The sequence below is a fragment of the Podarcis liolepis genome (assembly GCF_965112155.1).
Source record: "Podarcis liolepis genome assembly, chromosome: 2".
Taxonomy (NCBI): Eukaryota; Metazoa; Chordata; class Lepidosauria; order Squamata; family Lacertidae; genus Podarcis; species Podarcis liolepis.
Window position 1 is genome coordinate 116,122,461 of NC_139555.1, and position 17,569 is coordinate 116,140,029.

The following is a 17,569-nucleotide window of genomic DNA, read 5'->3' on the forward strand; positions in this document are numbered from 1 at the left end:
GACACAGATGGCGGCGTGTGAACATCTCTAGAGAAGGGTGCAAAAAGCTTGTTCCCTGCTGCTCCAGAGCTAGGAATGGACCAGATCTCATCGGGCTAATCCATTTGCCCCGACAGCTAAGAGCAGAACCTCCAGGATCAGAAGCAGCGGGCTGCAAATTCGAGGGCAGGCGAAGCAGCAGGGCGGTCTCGCAGCCCTCGCCTTGCAAGGGGGCGCATCCAGCCTCGCAGCCTCCCAGGGCCCAACCCACAGCCAGCGAGCTCCGATGCTCAGAGAGGCAGGAAACGGGGCCAGCCAGGGGGACTCGAGAGCGGCTGCACTTTCCTGTCCCCCGCCGAGGAGAGCGGAGGAGCAGCGGCCCGTGGCCTGGCGAGTTTCCCCGGAGAGGAGCCGGATTCCGCTGCAGGGACGGAGCGAGGAGTCCGAGGTGCAGGAAGCGGGGGGGGGGGGGCAGGAGCGGGAGGAGGAGAGCACGTGCGCCTGGCAGGATCAGGCCCGGAGTCCAGCCAGAGGCTGCAGGGCGCCCCCCAACCGGGCAGGAAGGGGAAGGGGCGCAGCTGAGGGGCAGGGCATCTGCAGGAGGGCACAGGGGCAAACATCTCTGGCTCAGGCTGGCACGGACCCTGCCGGAGACCCTGGGGAGCTGCTCCCTTCAGTCCTGAGCTCAAGGGGCAGAATGAGGGGTCCAAGGCAGCTGCTGCTCCGCGATGGACGATGCATATAGTCGCTCACGGATCAGCGGCGTAGCTGGGACTTTTGCCGCCCCTCTCCCCTCTTCTCTCAGGGAGCCCAGCCCATTTCGACGGTCCTCCCCACGGCGGAGAGGGAAGGGGAGGCAGGGGGGGAGAAGGAAGAGCAGTGCAGCATGGAGGTGTCCCTCTCACTCTGCAGCCCCCTGACACCCTTTGCAGGCCACTACTCCTGCCCCCCTTCCTCTGCCAGTGTCATTGATAAACCTACCGCCCTCATTTGTGAATTGGTCTGATCGCCTTTGAAAGCTCTCTTTGCCGCCACCATCACCGCATCTTCCTCTTCATCCTGGTTCCTCTTCATCCTGGAGAAGAGTGACTAGTGGGGTGCCACAGGGTTCTGTCTTGGGCCCGGTCTTATTCAACATCTTTATCAACGACTTGGATGATGGACTCAAGGGCATCCTGATCAAATTTGCAGATGACACCAAACTGGGAGGGGTGGCTAACACCCCAGAGGACAGGATCACACTTCAAAACGACCTTGACAGATTAGAGAACTGGGCCAAAACAAACAAGATGAATTTTAACAGGGAGAAATGTAAAGTATTGCAGTTGGGCAAAAAAAATGAGAGGCACAAATACAAGATGGGTGACACCTGGCTTGAGAGCAGTACATGTGAAAAGGATCTAGGAGTCTTGGTTGACCACAAACTTGATATGAGCCAACAGTGTGACGCGGCAGCTAAAAAAGCCAATGCAATTCTGGGCTGCATCAATAGGAGTATAGCATCTAGATCAAGGGAAGTAATAGTGCCACTGTATTCTGCTCTGGTCAGACCACACCTGGAGTACTGTGTCCAGTTCTGGGCACCACAATTCAAGAAGGACACTGACAAACTGGAACGTGTCCAGAGGAGGGCAACCAAAATGGTCAAAGGCCTGGAAACGATGCCTTATGAGGAACGGCTAAGGGAGCTGGGCATGTTTAGCCTGGAGAAGAGGAGGTTAAGGGGTGATATGATAGCCATGTTCAAATATATAAAAGGATGTCACATAGAGGAGGGAGAAAGGTTGTTTTCTGCTGCTCCAGAGAAGCGGACACGGAGCAATGGATCCAAACTACAAGAAAGAAGATTCCACCTAAACATTAGGAAGAACTTGCTGACAGTAAGAGCTGTTTGACAGTGGAATTTGCTGCCAAGGAGTGTGGTGGAGTCTCCTACTTTGGAGGTCTTTAAGCAGAGGCTTGACAACCATATGTCAGGAGTGCTCTGATGGTGTTTCCTGCTTGGCAGGGGGTAGGACTCGATGGCCCTTGTGGTCTCTTCCAACTCTATGATTCTATGATTCTATGATCTTCTGGCAATGATGTCCATCAGATTAATTTAGCAAGGAAATGGCTTCTTTTGTCTTCCTCACATCAAGGTACACTCTGCCTACACATGGAGGTTCTGTTGTTCTGTCAAGGCTAATAAAACATCTAATAGATCTATTTCCTGGAGAACGCATCTGATCTTTTCCCAAGCTATCAAAGTTAGTGACCTCTTGTGTCTGCGTGTAAATCAGTGAGAGAGGCTTAAGCCTGTTTCATTAAAGGTTTTATTTCCACCTTAGTAAGGCAGCAGAGTTTTGAGATGAAGGCTGAGGGTTGAAGTGGGTGACAGTTTAGAGAATGCAGAAGAAAGGGGGATTCTTAAGATGTGTGGCATATGGAAATGAATTAATGATAATAAATACATTGAAGACAGTATTGTAAAAGACTGAGGAAGGCAAAATTGAAATTAGCTATTCATGTTCAGATTATTACTCATTTCATTTATATACTGCTTCATATTCTTAAGGGAAAAATTCTCAAAGCAATTAAAGGGAAATCTCGTTGCAGTTTGTGTCCATAGGATGTTGAGAACATTAACTCTGTAGATCCAGGAGTTCTCTCCTTTTGATAGTCTCAGATTTGATTGTTCTTTCTGATAGAGCAGGAGGAACATTTCTGGGCTTAAAGCTGCATTGATTCTGGAGGCCACATTCCAGTGAGCTTTGTGGCCAATGTATGCACATGCATGCACACACACACAGAAAAGAGATGCAGACCATAAAGTCACATGCACACACGCCAGAGGTGCTGCCCACACTCACCAGACATGCCATCTAGCATACATACAAGTCTTGCAAACACAATAAGCATGATAAGACCTTCCAATCCCAGTGCTAGGGTGGAGGAGAAATAAGAGCACAAGAAGACTCTGCTGAATTAGCAAGGAGATCTGTGGAAAAAAGACCCTTCAGATTGTTCTTTAGAAATCCTCTTTAAAGAGCAGCCAGAGGGATCATTTATTTCCAAATCAGGGCTTTTACCCCATTTCAGCACTGTGCTTGTTTGTGGTGAAATTGGAGTCTAAAAAATCTCTCCAAGGGCCCTTAGGCATCTTTCTCTCCAGGACAGACATAGATCTTCATCCTATGATCAGATCAGGAGATGGAAACGGCAGGGACTAGCAGGACACACCCTGAGGCTTGGCAAGCCATATGCAGCCAATGCACTGCAAGTTAGAGTGTCTTCAGTCAAGAGAGTTTATGACCATCAAATTTAAAATATTTTGGATATTCCTTTTGTCCTTTTGTTCTTAGGCTGTGCAGATACCATACATTTAAAGCATGTGGCTTCCTTCAGAGAACCACGGGACCTCTAGTTTATTGCTACAGTTCTCAACACCCCTAACAAACTGCAGCTGGCAGGATTTCTTGGGTGAAGCCATATACTTTCAATGTTAGGTGGGCCTGTCGCAGCCTTAATCATATACAAGGATCTGTTGCTGCCTTTCCAACATGCTAGAAGTTGCAGCCAGGATCAGCATTCCCAGTCCACTTAACATGCTCAGTCCTCTCACTGGGTTGTTTTTGGATTTCCCTCCCACTGCCTTGGTCCCCTCCCCCCCAAAAAATATTATTTGTACTTCCATAAACCGTTTCCCCCAGTCTTTGGATAACTTCCCCTCGTCCCTGGGTGGAGTTGTTTGGGTGACATAAAGATTGTCATTCACATCCTGAACATTAGAAATAGAAAGAGTAATAATATATTTCAAAAACTGGCCAGTGGTTAAAAAATGTGCTTTTGTTTTTATTCTTGTGTTGTATTTTACTTTGTGTTTATTTCTTTTCCAGCAGGGTGGCAAAAAAATGGAAGAGCAGGGACCCAGGGAGAGGGAGAGACTGGAGTGGAAAGGAAAGAAACCTCCTGCCGGCCAAGTTGGGACCATCAGGGATCTTCTGCCTCGGGCAGATTTATGTCAAATTAAGCAGGAGCCAGAGGAGGGGCAGCCGCAGCAGCACTGGGAGTTCCAGAAGCAGGATTTCCTGAAGACGATGCAGCCCCCTCGTTCAGGGTGGGAAACCCCACAGGCTCCCAGTCCTCCCCACTCCGGGGATGGTGTCCTCCCTTTCAGGGGAGCTGCAGATGCCAGTCGGAGGCCCAGTGGGAGAGCAGGGGGGACAGACCAGACCCTGCTCCCAGACACTGAGGGGCTTCTGGGAAAGGTAAGTGCCCTCCTCTCACCTGGGTTTCCAGCACCTGGAGGTCACAGGTCCACTGCCTCTAGACATGGAGGTTCTGTTTAGCTATGGTGGTGAATATTCCTCCCCCCTGCACTTTCTCTCTAATCCACTTTAAAAAGGCTTGCTAGACCAAACTTTCTAAATGGGTAGCTGTACAAATTTACCAGCTGTGGTCCTGCACTGGCAGCAAGGCTAACAAACAGGGGAGCTGGGAACGTGCTGGTCTCGTATCTCCCTGCATCTGCCTCATGACCTAATTGTCCCAGCTTACCTCATGATTGGGCCGTCCCTGAGGGTGAACTGTGATGAAACCAGGCAATCTCTTATGAGGCATAACTAACAAACTTTCCATTTTGCCCAAACCAAGAAACTACGGCTGCCAGCTTTGGAATAAGCTGGGATATTAAGTTAACTTCAAACTGTGCTTGGTCAAAACAGGAAACTCTGGCTGATCAGTGGCTTCGTGGTTTTACTGTTCCCACTGTAAAAATAGTAAAAATAGGAAGCCCTGTTGCGTTCAAAGGGGCTGTTTGGACAGAGTCTCTGATCAGCATGCCTAGCAGGACAGGCTTAAAAAGGTAAAGGACCCCTGACCATTAGGACCAGTTGTCACCGACTCTGGGGTTGAGGCGCTGATCTTGCTTTATTGGCCAAGGGAGCCGGTGTACACCTTCCGGGTCATGTGGCCAGCATGACTAAGCCGCTTCTTGCGAACCAGAGCAGCGCACAGAAACGCCGTTTACCTTCCCGCTGGAGCGGTACCTATTTATCTACTTGCACTTTGACGTGCTATTGAACTGCTAGGTTGACAGGAGCAGGGACTGAGCAACGGGAGCTCACCCCGTTGCGGGGATTCGAACCGCCAACCTTCTTATCAGCAAGTCCTAGGCTCTGTGGTTTAACCCACAGCGCCACCCGCGTCCCAGGACAGGCTTAGGAAGCAATTATTATTATTATTATTATTATTATTATTATTATTATTATTATTTGCATCCTGCCTATCTGACTGGGTTGCCTCAGCCCATCTGGGTAGCTTCTAACAAAATAAAAACTATCAACAATTTCCTTGTAAAAGGCTGCCTTCGGAAGTCTTCCATTTTGTAGAAATGGCCTTCGGTTTTAAAGAATTGCCCTCTTTAAGGAATCACGTGGTGTAAATATGTATGTTGTCCACTAAGTCCAAACGCAGACAGACTCACACATGGTAGGAGCAAGCAATGCTCTAAAGTGCTTATCTTGCGAACATCTAAGTTGTTTACTCCTGACCAAAGCTCCTGTTTCCCAAAAGGACAGGAGGGGGAGCAGAGGAGGAAACGGATGGGTTTGAAGGCTCTTTCCATCAGCCGCCTCTCTCCCCTGAGGAACAGGAGCAAAGGGTGTTTGCAGGGCAGGAGGACAGAGGAGGAGGCAGCGAGGGCAGAGGGAGCAGTGGGCGGATCCCCGCCTCTCCCAGGGGGTCCAGATGCAAGCAAGGGGCTTCCTTCTTCTCCATGTAAGGGCCACCCATGTATTCAGAGCAGTCCTTTGCAGATTAACTCTTAAGTTCCAAGGGATCTACTCTCAGGCCACTAATGTGCATACCATGCCAGCCTTAAGAAGGGAGGTGGGACAGGCAGGTGAAAGGAATTGCCAAAGGTGTTTGAAAATGGGAGGGGGCTCTTGGGAAGGGGCTGCCCAATTGGGGCTTCTCCAGGGGCAGCAGGATGTCTTGGACAGGAGAATCCCTGCAGGGGCTCTCAGACTCCCTTGGCTTCTTCTTCCCTCCCTCCCAGGAAGCTGCAACTGGCTCTGGATTCTGCGCTCCTCAGGAAGCTGAACCTGCAAACCTAGCTGAGACTGAACCTGCAACCCTGGCCAGGATGGAAGGAGGAAGATGGACGGTTGACCTGGTCAGGCTGTCTCCCGCATCCCTCCCCACAACCTCTGAGCATTCCCTCCCAGGACCCTTGGAGAAATCTGGTGAGTTCCAGGGGAGAGGAGATGGGGAGAGGGATAGATGGATGGTGGAGGGAGAAAGAGGAAAAGATGGAGAGGAGACAAATGGAAGGAAGTTCCTGACAGGAAGAAGGAACGGGTGAGGCCTTCTCAGAAGCAGCATTTTTTTTCTTGAATCCTTTTCCTAAAGTAGTGGGGAAAGATTTTCTTCCTCCAGGCTTTGAAATCTTAGGTGTTATTTCCACGGTGAGAATAATTGATGATAATGATGTTGCACAACAATCCTGAAAAACAGATGAAGGGGAATGGATATGCTTCCCATAATTATTTATGATTAATGTATTTAAATTGTTTCTATTACTCTTATTTTTTATAGACAGGGTCAGAATGATACATTCCACCAGCATCAAAACACAATAAATGCATGCACCTTCCCAGTTTGGTGGGCTTAAGGGACAAAGGACCCGTTATCATGATACAGAATTCCTGCTGCTGGAGGCTCTACACTTAGGATTGGGCATATAAAGTCCAAGAGTGTCTGGTATTATAAGCAAATTGTGTAAATCTTAGAGACTGGGGTTGTTTGTGAGAGTGAGTGAGTGGGATAATAATTTATAGCGCCCCTGTGTAATGGCTTGGTTCTCCCGCACAGACGCGAGACAACTCCAGTAGTAATTATCTCAGGTTTATTGCTCAAACTCATAAATCACTATGGAGCTCAGTCCTCGGCCTGTTCATCCCAGCTTGCAGTTGCCGAGTCCTCCAGCCAAGAAGCCCCCACTTTCGCTTTCTTTTCCCCTCTCGCAGATTCTCTCGAGCCTACGATTTTTTGGACAGGCTATTTCCGGGGTCTCTGTGTCAGACCTCAAACTGGAGATAACAGTCTGTCCCCCCCCCCCCGTCGGCACCCCCTCTTCCTGCTCTTTGTTCTTTGCTCCTGCTGCAGCTTGGCTGCTCCTCCCCTGCTTCACATTCCAACCGAATCACATCTCTTGCGTTCTCAGGCTCTGTCAGCGGAGGCACGAGAGGCTTGAGATTCACGGAATAACACCCTGTAATTTTGTCCATCCCTAAGCTTCCTTGGAGATACTGTGGTACAACCTTGGTGCAAATTTCAAAATAAGTACACAAAGCCAGCAAAGAGACTCAGAAGTTTATAGTGGCACCAGCTTTCCTGGTCAAGAGTCCACTTTGTCTGACTGCAGCCCACAGAAGCTTAGGCAATAATACATTTATCAGCCTTTAAGGGCTGCAAAAGATGAATAAACAGAAGCGTAGTTCATTTATGGAATCTATCCTACAGGAGACAGTGATGGCCAGCAACATGGATAGCTTGAAAAAAAGGATAAGACTGACGTCTCTGCTCTGCCCTTGCGGTCCAGGCAATAACGCTTCTTAATACTAGTTTCTGGAAAGCACAGGAAGGCAGAGAAGACTCTTGTGCTCCAATCCTGCTTGCCGGTTTCCCACAGGCATCTGGTTGGCCTCTGTGAGAAGAGGATGCTGGACTAGGTGGGCCTTTGCCTGATCCAGAAGGCTCTTCTTAGGTTCCAACATAGTGCAATATTTTTACAGTTAAATGTAGCACTTAGGTTTTATTTATTTCACAAGGGAAATACTGTTACTTGAGCCTGAGATCATTTCTTCACTTCAGAAAAAAAAAATAGATGTGTCTAATAAGCCAATTCCACCATAGATCTGTATTATAAAACGATGGTGCTTTATTAAGTTTGAATCGAGTGATCATGTGTTGCTCCTGCCACTATCTCATCTGCTTTTCAAAAAATATGGAACCTAGAGAGGACAGTGGAGAATGAAGGTGTTACAATGAGAGAAGGTGCAGATTGGAATTGACATCTGTTCAGTTCCCTTTTTGTCTTTCTTGAAAGTCTAACAGGATTCTCTTTCCTCCCAGACTCCCAAACAGGTGAGGAAGATGAAAGTCAGAATTCTATGGAGCCACCTGTCAATTCATTGGGAAGAACAAAGAAACAGTTTAAATGTATGGAATGTGGGATGTGCTTTTATCACAGTGGAAGTCTGAGGATACATCAACAAACTCACAAAGGAGAGAAACTATTTGAATGTATGAAGTGTGGAATGAACTTTAGTCATAGTCAAGCACTTAGAATACATCAACGTACTCACACAGGGGAGAAACCATTTGAATGTATTGAATGTGAAAAGAGCTTCAGTACCACTGGGAAACTTAGAATACACCAACAAACTCACACAGGGGGAAAACCATTTAAATGCATAGAATGTGGAAAGAGCTTCAATGATAGTGGATCACTTAGAATACACCAACGAACTCACACAGGGGAGAAACCATTTAAATGTATTGAATGCGGAAAGAGCTACAGTCGAAGTGGAGGCCTTAGAATACACCAACGAACTCATACAGGGGAGAAACCATTTGAATGTGTGGATTGTGGAAAGAGCTTCAGTGAAAGTCGATCACTTAGAATACACCAACGAACTCACACAGGGGAGAAACCATTTAAATGTGTGGATTGTGGAAAGAGCTTCAGTGAAAGTGGAAAACTTAGAATACATCAACGAACTCACACAGGGGAGAAACCATATACATGTGTGGATTGTGGAAAGAGCTACAGTCGAAGTGGGACACTTAGAATACACCAACGAACTCACACAGGGGAGAAACCATATACATGTGTGGATTGTGGAAAGAGCTACAGTCAAAGTGGAGAACTTAGAATACACCAACGAATTCACACAGGGGAGAAACCATTTAAATGTATGGAATGTGGAAAGAGCTTCAGTCGAAGTGGAGAACTTAGAAGACACCAACGAACTCACACAGGGGAGAAACCATTTAAATGTATGGAATGTGGAAAGAGCTTCAGTCGAAGTGGAGAACTTGGAGTACACCAACAAACTCACACAGGGGAAAAACCATTTAAATGTATGGAATGTGGAAAGAGCTTCAGTGATAGTCGATCACTTAGAATACACCAACGAATTCACACAGGGGAGAAACCATTTAAATGTATTGAATGTGGAAAGAGCTACAGTGAAAGTGGAAGACTTAGAAGACATGAACGAACTCACACAGGGGAAAAACCATTTAAATGTATGGAATGTGGAAAGAGCTTCAGTGAAGGTGGAAAACTTAGAAGACATGAACGAACTCACACAGGGGAGAAACCTTTTGAATGTATTGAATGTGGAAAGAGCTTCAGTGAAAGTGGAACACTTAGAAGACATCAACAAACTCACACAGGGGGAAAACCACAGATACATTAATAAACTGCATAGGTGTTTTTTACCTTTCCTTCTATGCTTCCTTGCAATACTGACAAAATCAAACCATGCCAATTCTTTCAGCCCCAGAAGAGGACCCTTGGTGTCAAAAGAAAGCAGTCTGGTGCCACATTTCGCAGCAGTTACTTTAACACACTCTACCTGGGGCTGCAACATCAACAACTTTTTCCAGGGAGCCTTCTCTTCTCATGAGGTGGCCAAAATATTGAAACCTCAGCTTCAGCATGTTTCCTTCCAGTGAGCACTCAGGGCTGATCTCCTTCAGAATGGATAGGTTTGATCTTTTTGCAGTCCATGGGACTCTCAAGAGTCTCCTCCAGCACCATAATTCAAAAGCATCAATTCTTCGGCGATCAGCCTTCTTTATCGTCCCGCTCTCACTTGCATACCTCACTACTGGGAAAACCATAGCTTTAACTTTACGGACCTTTGTTGGCAAGGTGATGTCTCTGCTTTTTAAGATGCTGTCTAGGTTTGTCATTGCTTTTCTCCCAAGAAGCAGGCGCTTTTTAATTTCGTGACTGCTGTCACCATCTGCAGTGATCATGGAGCCCAAGAAAGTAAAATCTCTCACTGCCTCCATTTCTTCCGCTTCTGTTTGCCAGGAGGTGATGGGACCAGTGGCCATGATCTTTGGTTTTTTGATGTTGAGCTTCAGACCATATTTTGCGGTCTCCTCTTTCACCCTCATTAAGAGGTTAATTCCTCCTCGCTTTCTGCCATCAAGGTTGTGTCATCTGCATATCTGAGGTTGTTGATATTTCTTCCGGCAATCTTAATTCTGGCTTGGGATTCATCCACTCCAGCCTTTCACATGTTGAATTCCGCATATAAGTTAAATAAGCTGGGAGCAATATACAGCCTTGTTGTACTCTTTTCCAATTTTGAACCAATCAGTTGTTCCATATCTAGTTCTAACTGTAGCTTCTTGTCCCACATGTAGATTTCTTATGTTAAGGAAATTAGGGGGCACATCTTTAAAGTTATTAAATGTTACAGATATTATGCCTGAATGTATCCTTTCAACTTGACAGCTCAGGGAAGTTACCGTATTTTTTGCTCTATAAGACTCACTTTTTCCCTCCTAAAAAGTAAGGGGAAATGTGTGTGGGTCTTATGGAGTGAATGCAGGCTGCACAGCTCTCACAGAAGCAAGAACAGCAAGAGGGATTGCTACTTTCACTGCGCAGCGATCCCTCTTGCTGTTCTGGCTTCTGAGATTCAGAATACTTTTTTTCTTTTTCTCCTCCTCCAAAAACTAGGTGCGGCTTGTGGTCTGGTGCATCTTATAGAGCAAAAAATACGGTACCTAGCTTTAAAAATAATATAAAATCAACTCCTTTGCCAGTTTCCTCCATTCCAAAGCTATTTTCCCCTTGAAAAAGGACTCCAGGAAGTGTCCAGGGGTAACAATTGCTGAGCTGGACCAAGGAAAGCCTAATCCCATCACCAAACTTGCCAAGGGGCCAGACATGCAAAGGAAGTTCTATTGTACTTTGGGTGATGGGACTTCAGAGGTGTTTGCCTATGCTAATCTTATACCTGAGTCTTGCCCTGACATGGGCATGCTTATGCTAATCTTGTACCAAGGACTTGTCTGGACATGTTTGCCAAGGTTAGACTAGTGTAACCCCTGTCTACCCCTCCGCTATTGTGACATGTCACATAGCAATGATGCTCTACGAACTGTATTCTGGGATATGGTGGGAAAGTTTTAAAAGTCTTTGTCACCCCATGCTTGGGGTTCAAAATTCCTCTTTGAACCTGTTGCGCAATAAACTTTGGTCTACAGCTATTTGCTCCATTTGGTGGCTGGATTCCTTCCTTTATTCTGCAAGGGACCCGCCGGCACTTCCCAACGAGCTGGTTTGACTGAACAGCCTTACACCTAGATTTTTCCATAACACTCAGGAGACAGATGAGGTGATCAGGCACTCCCATTTCTTTAAGAACTTGCCATAGTTTGCTTTGGTCGACACAGTCAAAGGCTTTTATATAGTCAATGAAGCAGAAGTAGATGTCTTTCTGGAACTCCCTAGCTTTCTCCATAATCCAGCATGTTTGCAATTTGGTCTCTGGTTCCTCTGCCCCTTCGAAATCTAGCTTGAACTTCTGGGAGTTCTCAGTCTGCATACTGCTTAAGCCTGCCTTGTAGAATTTTAAGCATAACCTTGCTAGCGTGTGAAATGAGCGCAATTGTGCGGTAGTTGGAACATTCTTTGGCACTGCCCTTCTTTGGGATTGGGATGTAGACTGACCTTCTCCAGTCCTCTGGCCACTGCTGAGTTTTCCAGAGTTGCTGGCATATTGAGTCTAGCACCATAACAACATCATCTTTTAAAATTTTGGTTCTCAAGGAAGAGGCAGCCCAGGAATACAAGGCAGGAATTTACCTTGAATCTTGCTATCAAAATCATTTCATAGCTTTTTGTGAGGGTTTTGTGGCTGCTAATCTTAAAGCCAGGATGAGCACTCAGAATTGGGCATCATATCCTATGTTATTAAAAATAAAATACTTGTTCTGCTTCTAAAGAAACCCTTTAGAATGCATTCTTATTCTTTTTTCATAAAAAAATTCAAACAGCTGTGCAAAGGTGCTCCTGTGCAATGCAATGTCAGAATAACAAAATAATGAAACATCTCACAAGAGCCTTGTTTTTTAAATATACAGCTAAAAAAACCTTAAAACTCCTACAACACTTACCAAATAGAAATCTAATAGCTGGCCCCCCAGGCACTAGGAGGCAACCTGATGTTCAAGGCTTCACCCCACCCCCAAACTCTGAGCTTTTGGTTTCTCTTTAGACACTCATCTGTGGTCGCCTGGAGCATTTGAGGGGAAAGAGAGAGAACATTGGGGCATACGAAGCAAACATAGAAAAAGAAAGCGACAACCTGCTTGTAAGTGTCATTGTTACTTGGAAGGGAACAAGTCCTGTAAGTTTAATGTACATATAATGCTGTGCTTGAATGCATTGTAATAAAAATACTATAAAGGGAAGTTTCTCTTAGACGGAGGCAAGAGGTTCCACTCTGACAGAAGCATCAGAGGAGGCTGGATCTTTCCTCATAACTCATCGCTGGAGGCATAAGCTGCAGAGCTCTCACGGAAGGAAGCTTAAACTTGAGAAGCCAGTGTGTTCTTGCTGGAGATGGTTGGAGAAGCAGCAGCAGCAGTTGCAAATAAGTCATGCAATGTTGAAGAAGCTTAGGATCTCCCTCTGGGACCAGAGAAAGGAAAGCTGACTGAATTACATAAAGGACTGAACATTGTTTGCAACGTGCTACTTTATCATGCTTATCTTATTGTTAGACTGTTTAAGACCGTTCTGCGGTAAAGCTTCAAAACTTATTTTTGTGATGGAGAGAATTCATTTCCACACAAGGTCCAGATCAGGAGTTCCACTTTAACAGCAAGTACTTGAAGGGTACTTCAACAAGTACTTGAAGGGACGTGGGTGGTGCTGGTTGTTAAACCACAGAGCCTACGGCTTGCCGATCAGAAGGTCGGTGGTCTGAATCCCCGCGACGGGGTGAGCTCCCGTTGCTCATTCCCTGCTCCTGCCAACCTAGCAGTTCGAAAGAACATCAAAGTGCAAGTAGGTAAACGGCGTTTCTGTGCGCTGCTGTGGTTCACCAGAAGTAGCTTAGTCATGCTGGCCACATGACCCGGAAGCTGTACGCCAGCTCCCTCGGCCAGTAAAGCGAGATGAGCGCCACAACCCCAGAGTTGTCTACAACTGGGTCTAATGGTCAGGGGTCCCTTTACCTTTACTTGAAGGACCAAACCAAGAATTACAACAATCTCTTCCTCAAACTGGTTCAGCCTCCACCACCTTTACTGCAGTCAACTGAAGGCAACCAACTATGCCCTGGGGGCCCCGATCGTTCTCACTGCCAATGAAAACTAATAAATGAAAAGGAAGAGAAGCTACCCATGTCACACTGACACAAACACCTTGCATATGAACTTTGTAAAATAATGAAAGTGTACTACCCCTCCCCCGCTCGCTTTCTGCACCTCTCAATTCCCCAACCTTACACTGTATACAACATTAAAGTCTGTCTGTCTCTGAATTTTTATGATATCCAAACAGAGTAGCTTATAGTTAGGAAGCCAACACCCTCCCTTCAGATGTGAAGGAAATAAGCAGCTATCCTATCCTAAAAGACATCTGAAGGCATCCCTGTTTAGGGAAGTTTTTGATATTTAATGCTGTACTGTTTTTAACACTTGATTGGAAGCCACCCAGAGTGGCTGGGGAAACTCAGCCAGATGGGCGGGGTATAAATAATAAATTATGATGATGATAATGTAATGATCTTCCTCTGTTTCACTTCAGATAATTCAGTGGGGCCTCTTCTCAGTTCATTCTCTTCTGGATCAGTGCCTTAATCCTTTGTAGATTCTGTATATCACAGAATAGTCATTGAGGTGTCCCCAGATGTTGTTGTCAAGTTCCCATCAGCTTCAGCCAGCAGGGCAGACAGTCAAGGATGATAGAAACTCTAATCTGGACCTCACCACCTGAACTCTGCTGCCCTATATCCTTCCCATTGAAAGAAATGTGAAAATAAATTTTGGACGCTATAGATTTATCCTGGTCTGGTGCATGCAATGTCTTTTGTTTTGCAGCTGTGTGATTTGTGCTCATATTGTATTGTGGTGGCCATTGGCTATAAACAATAAAATTTATAGATACAGTAGATTGAACTGCAAAAATAAGTAATAAAATATATAAAACGATTTTATTTTTTTGGTCCTCACTCCCAAATGGTGTGTGTGTTTTGGGTTATATTGTGCTTTTGGTTATATTGGGGGTGGGGTGGGGAGTGGAGAAGTATTAAAGCCAAAATCGCTCCCCTCCTCTGCTAAATTGATGCAGGAGACCAGAAGCAGTGAATGAAAAAGCAGGGAAAGAGAAACCCTCCAAGTGCTGTAACCTTATTCCATTTCCCGTGCCGCTGCCAAGGGATCGAAGGAGACAAGAAACACCAGGGTGTGGTTCCACAGAGAAAAGGATTTATTTGAGATCTGCGCAGAGGCAACCAGTGGAATAACTTCCAAAGACTGGCCGCACCTGTACTGTGTTCAGCAAGCTCTCATACCTGGGAGCATACATTCGTCCCCCCAATCAGCTGGCAAGGTTACAACTTATTACCTTATATGGCATATGGCTATATGGCTAGCTAAGCTCCCCTCCCTCCCTTCTATGTGTTTTCTTCTTCTCTTGCATTACTGAAGCAGGAAGCAGGAAGCAGCTTCTGGCCTACATAGCTGAAGCAATTGCGGTTTTAACCACAGCTGCTGCTAGCTGCCTAACCACAACTGCAGCAGTTAGCTTGGGCCCTGATATTATTGAGATTAACCCTTCCCTCTCCGTTCAGTGCCACTGTTTAGAATTAGAGAATGGAGTTTTTTAATGTTTAATGTTTTATTATGTTTTTTATATATGTTGGAAACTTCCCAGAGTGGCTGGGGCAACGCAATAAGATGTGTGGTGTATAAATTATATTTATGGAAAGGGATGTTCCTATTTTCATCAGAGAAATGTTGGAGGGTTTGGAAAGGTCGGTTGCTGGAGCTAAGTGATTCCTGATCCCAACCAGCAGAGCTGGGAACTGGACTGCCTCCTCCAGCTACCCATTCGGGCTGCAGGCATAGCTGTCAACCTTCCCTTTTTTTGCGGGAATTATTATTATTCCAGTGCCATTTCCCGCTGCTATCCCGGATTGTTAGATATCCTGTAGACTGTCCCCGGGACAGGAGAGGCTGCTGATCCCTTATTTTCAAATCTGAAAGTTGACAGCTATGGCTGCAGGGTGGCATCGTCCCAGCTTTCTGGGAATATTTACTGATGAGGAAACTAGTGACTGCACATCTGATCACAAGGAGACTTATTTGTGCAACATTCTGGATATCTTATAAGATGCCAGGTAGATTCCAATGATACAATAAATTTTGAGGGACAGCGCAAGGGGGCGAATCCAGCCTCGCAGCCTCCCAGGGCCCAACCCACAGCCAGCGAGCTCCGATGCTCAGAGAGGCAGGAAACGGGGCCAGCCAGGGAGACTCGAGAGCGGCTGCACTTTCCTGTCCCCCGCCGAGGAGAGCGGAGGAGCAGCGGCTCGTGGTCTGGCGAGTTTCCCCGGAGAGGAGTCGGATTCCGCTGCAGGGACGGAGCGAGGAGTCCGAGGTGCAAGAGGTAGGAGCAAGCGGGGGAGGAGGAGGAGAGCACGTGCGCCTGGCAGGATCAGGCCCCGAGTGGAGCCAGAGGCTGCAGGGCGCCCCCCAACCAGGCAGGAAGGGGAAGGGGCGCAGCTGAGGGGCAGGGCATCTGCAGGAGGGCGCAGGGGCAAACATCTCTGGCTCAGGCTGGCACGGACCCTGCCGGAGACCCTGGGGAGCTGCTCCCTTCAGTCCTGAGCTCAAGGGGCAGAATGAGGGGTCCAAGGGAAGGGGAGGCAGGGGGGGGAAGAGCAGTGCAGCACGGGGGGGGGCTCTTCCTGTGCAGCCCCCTGACACCCTTTGCAGACCACTACTCCTGCCCCCCTTCCTCTGCCAGTGCCATTGATAAATCTATCGCCCTCCTTCGTGAATTGGTCAGATCGCCTTCTAAAGCTCTCTTTGCCACCACCATCGTTGCATCTTGTGGCAATGATGTCCATCAGATTCATTTAGCAAGGAAATGGATTCTTTTGCCTGCCCCAAATCAAGGTACACTGTGCCTACACATGGAGGTTCTGTTGATCTGTCATGGCAATTAAAACAGCTGATAGATCTATACTCCAGAGAATGCATCTGATCTTTTCCCAAGCTGTCAAAGTTAGTGACCTCTTGTGTCTGCGTGTAAATAAGTGAGACAGGATTAAGCCTGGTTTCATTAATTGTTTTATTTCCACCTTCCTCAGTAAGGCAAATGAAGGCTGAGGGTTGAAGTGAGTGCCAGATTTGAGAAGGCAGAGGAAAGGAGGATTCTATGTTCAGATTATTCATGTTCAGATTATTACTCATTTCATTTCACTGCTGCTTCATATTTTTAAGGGGGGGAAATCTCAAAGCAATTAATGGAAAATCTCATTGCAGTTTGTGTCCATAGGATCTTGAGAGCATTAACTCTGTAGATCCAGTTCTCTCCTCCTGATAGTCTCAGATTTGAGACTGTTCTTTCTGATAGAACAGGAGGAACGGAAGATTTATGGGCTTAAAGCTGCATTGATTCTGGAGGCCACATTCCAGTGAGCTTTGTGGCCAATGTATGCACATGCATGCGCACACAGAAAAGAGATGCAGACCATAAAGTCACATGCACACACGCCAGAGGTGCTGCACACACTCACCAGACATGCCATCTAGCATACATACAAGTCTTGCAAACACAAACAACATGTTTAGACCTTCCAACCCCAGTGCTGGGCTGGAGGAGAAATAAGAGCACAAGAAGACCCTGCTGAATTAGCAAGGAGATCTGTGGGAAAAAGACCCTTCTGATTGTTCTTTAGAAATCCTCTTTAAAGAGCAGCCAGAGGGATCATTTATTTCCAGATCAGGGCTTTTACCCCATTTCAGCACTGTGCTTGTTTGTGGTGAAATTGGAGTTGAAAATATCTCTCTATGGGCCCCTTAGGCATCTTTCTCTCCAGGACAGACAGAGATCTTCATCCTATGATCAGATAAGGAAATGGAAACCGCAGGGACTAACAGGACACATGAAGTGGGTTGTTTGATTTTGTTGGCCAATATTCCTTTTGCCTGTTTGTTTCTTAGGCTGTGCAGATCCCATACATTTAAAGCACGTGGCTTCCCCCAGAGAACCACAGGACCTGTAGTTTATTGCTAGAGTTCTCAACACCCCTAACAAACTGCAGCTCGCAGGATTTCTTGGGTGAAGCCATGTACTTTAAATGTTAGGTGGGTCTGTCGCAGCCTTAATCATATACAAGGATCTGTTGCTGCCTTTCCAACATGCTAGAAGTTGCAGCCAGGATCAGCATTCCCTGTCCACGGAACATGCTCAGTCCTCTCACTGGGTTGTTTTTGGATTTCCTTCCACTGCCTTGGTTCCCCCACCCCCAAATATTATTTGTACTTCCATAAACCTTGA

General features: G+C 46.5%; 3 protein-coding genes across 9 annotated transcripts in view; all 3 read left to right on the plus strand.

Annotated features, from left to right (window-relative positions):
• Positions 1–14,216, plus strand: LOC310701285 (uncharacterized protein). Of its 7 annotated transcripts, XR_014522975.1 has the most exons (5): positions 2–427; positions 3,855–4,226; positions 6,017–6,203; positions 8,095–12,365; positions 13,808–14,216. XR_014522975.1 is itself a non-coding variant. In XM_083491947.1 (4 exons), the coding sequence occupies exons 1-4, from the start codon at positions 266–268 to the stop codon at positions 9,444–9,446; spliced, it is 2,070 nt and encodes a 689-aa protein (XP_083348073.1). In that variant the 5' UTR covers positions 1–265; the 3' UTR covers positions 9,447–14,216. The 7 variants fall into 7 exon arrangements, 6 of the variants coding, with proteins under 6 accessions (XP_083348073.1, XP_083348072.1, XP_083348074.1 ...); XM_083491947.1 differs by having other exon boundaries at positions 1–427; positions 3,858–4,226; positions 8,095–14,216; XM_083491946.1 differs by having other exon boundaries at positions 8,095–14,216.
• Positions 1–17,569, plus strand: part of LOC310701713 (uncharacterized protein) — an 86,408-nt gene that overhangs the window by 16,869 nt on the left and 51,970 nt on the right. The window lies entirely within an intron of this gene.
• LOC310701413 (uncharacterized protein) overlaps positions 2,053–17,569 on the plus strand; it is a 27,336-nt gene continuing 11,819 nt past the window's right edge. Inside the window, exon 1 of the mRNA XM_083492222.1 lies at positions 2,053–2,117. The gene's annotated coding sequence lies outside the window, so the exon portion shown is untranslated. The remainder of the gene's footprint in view (positions 2,118–17,569) is intronic.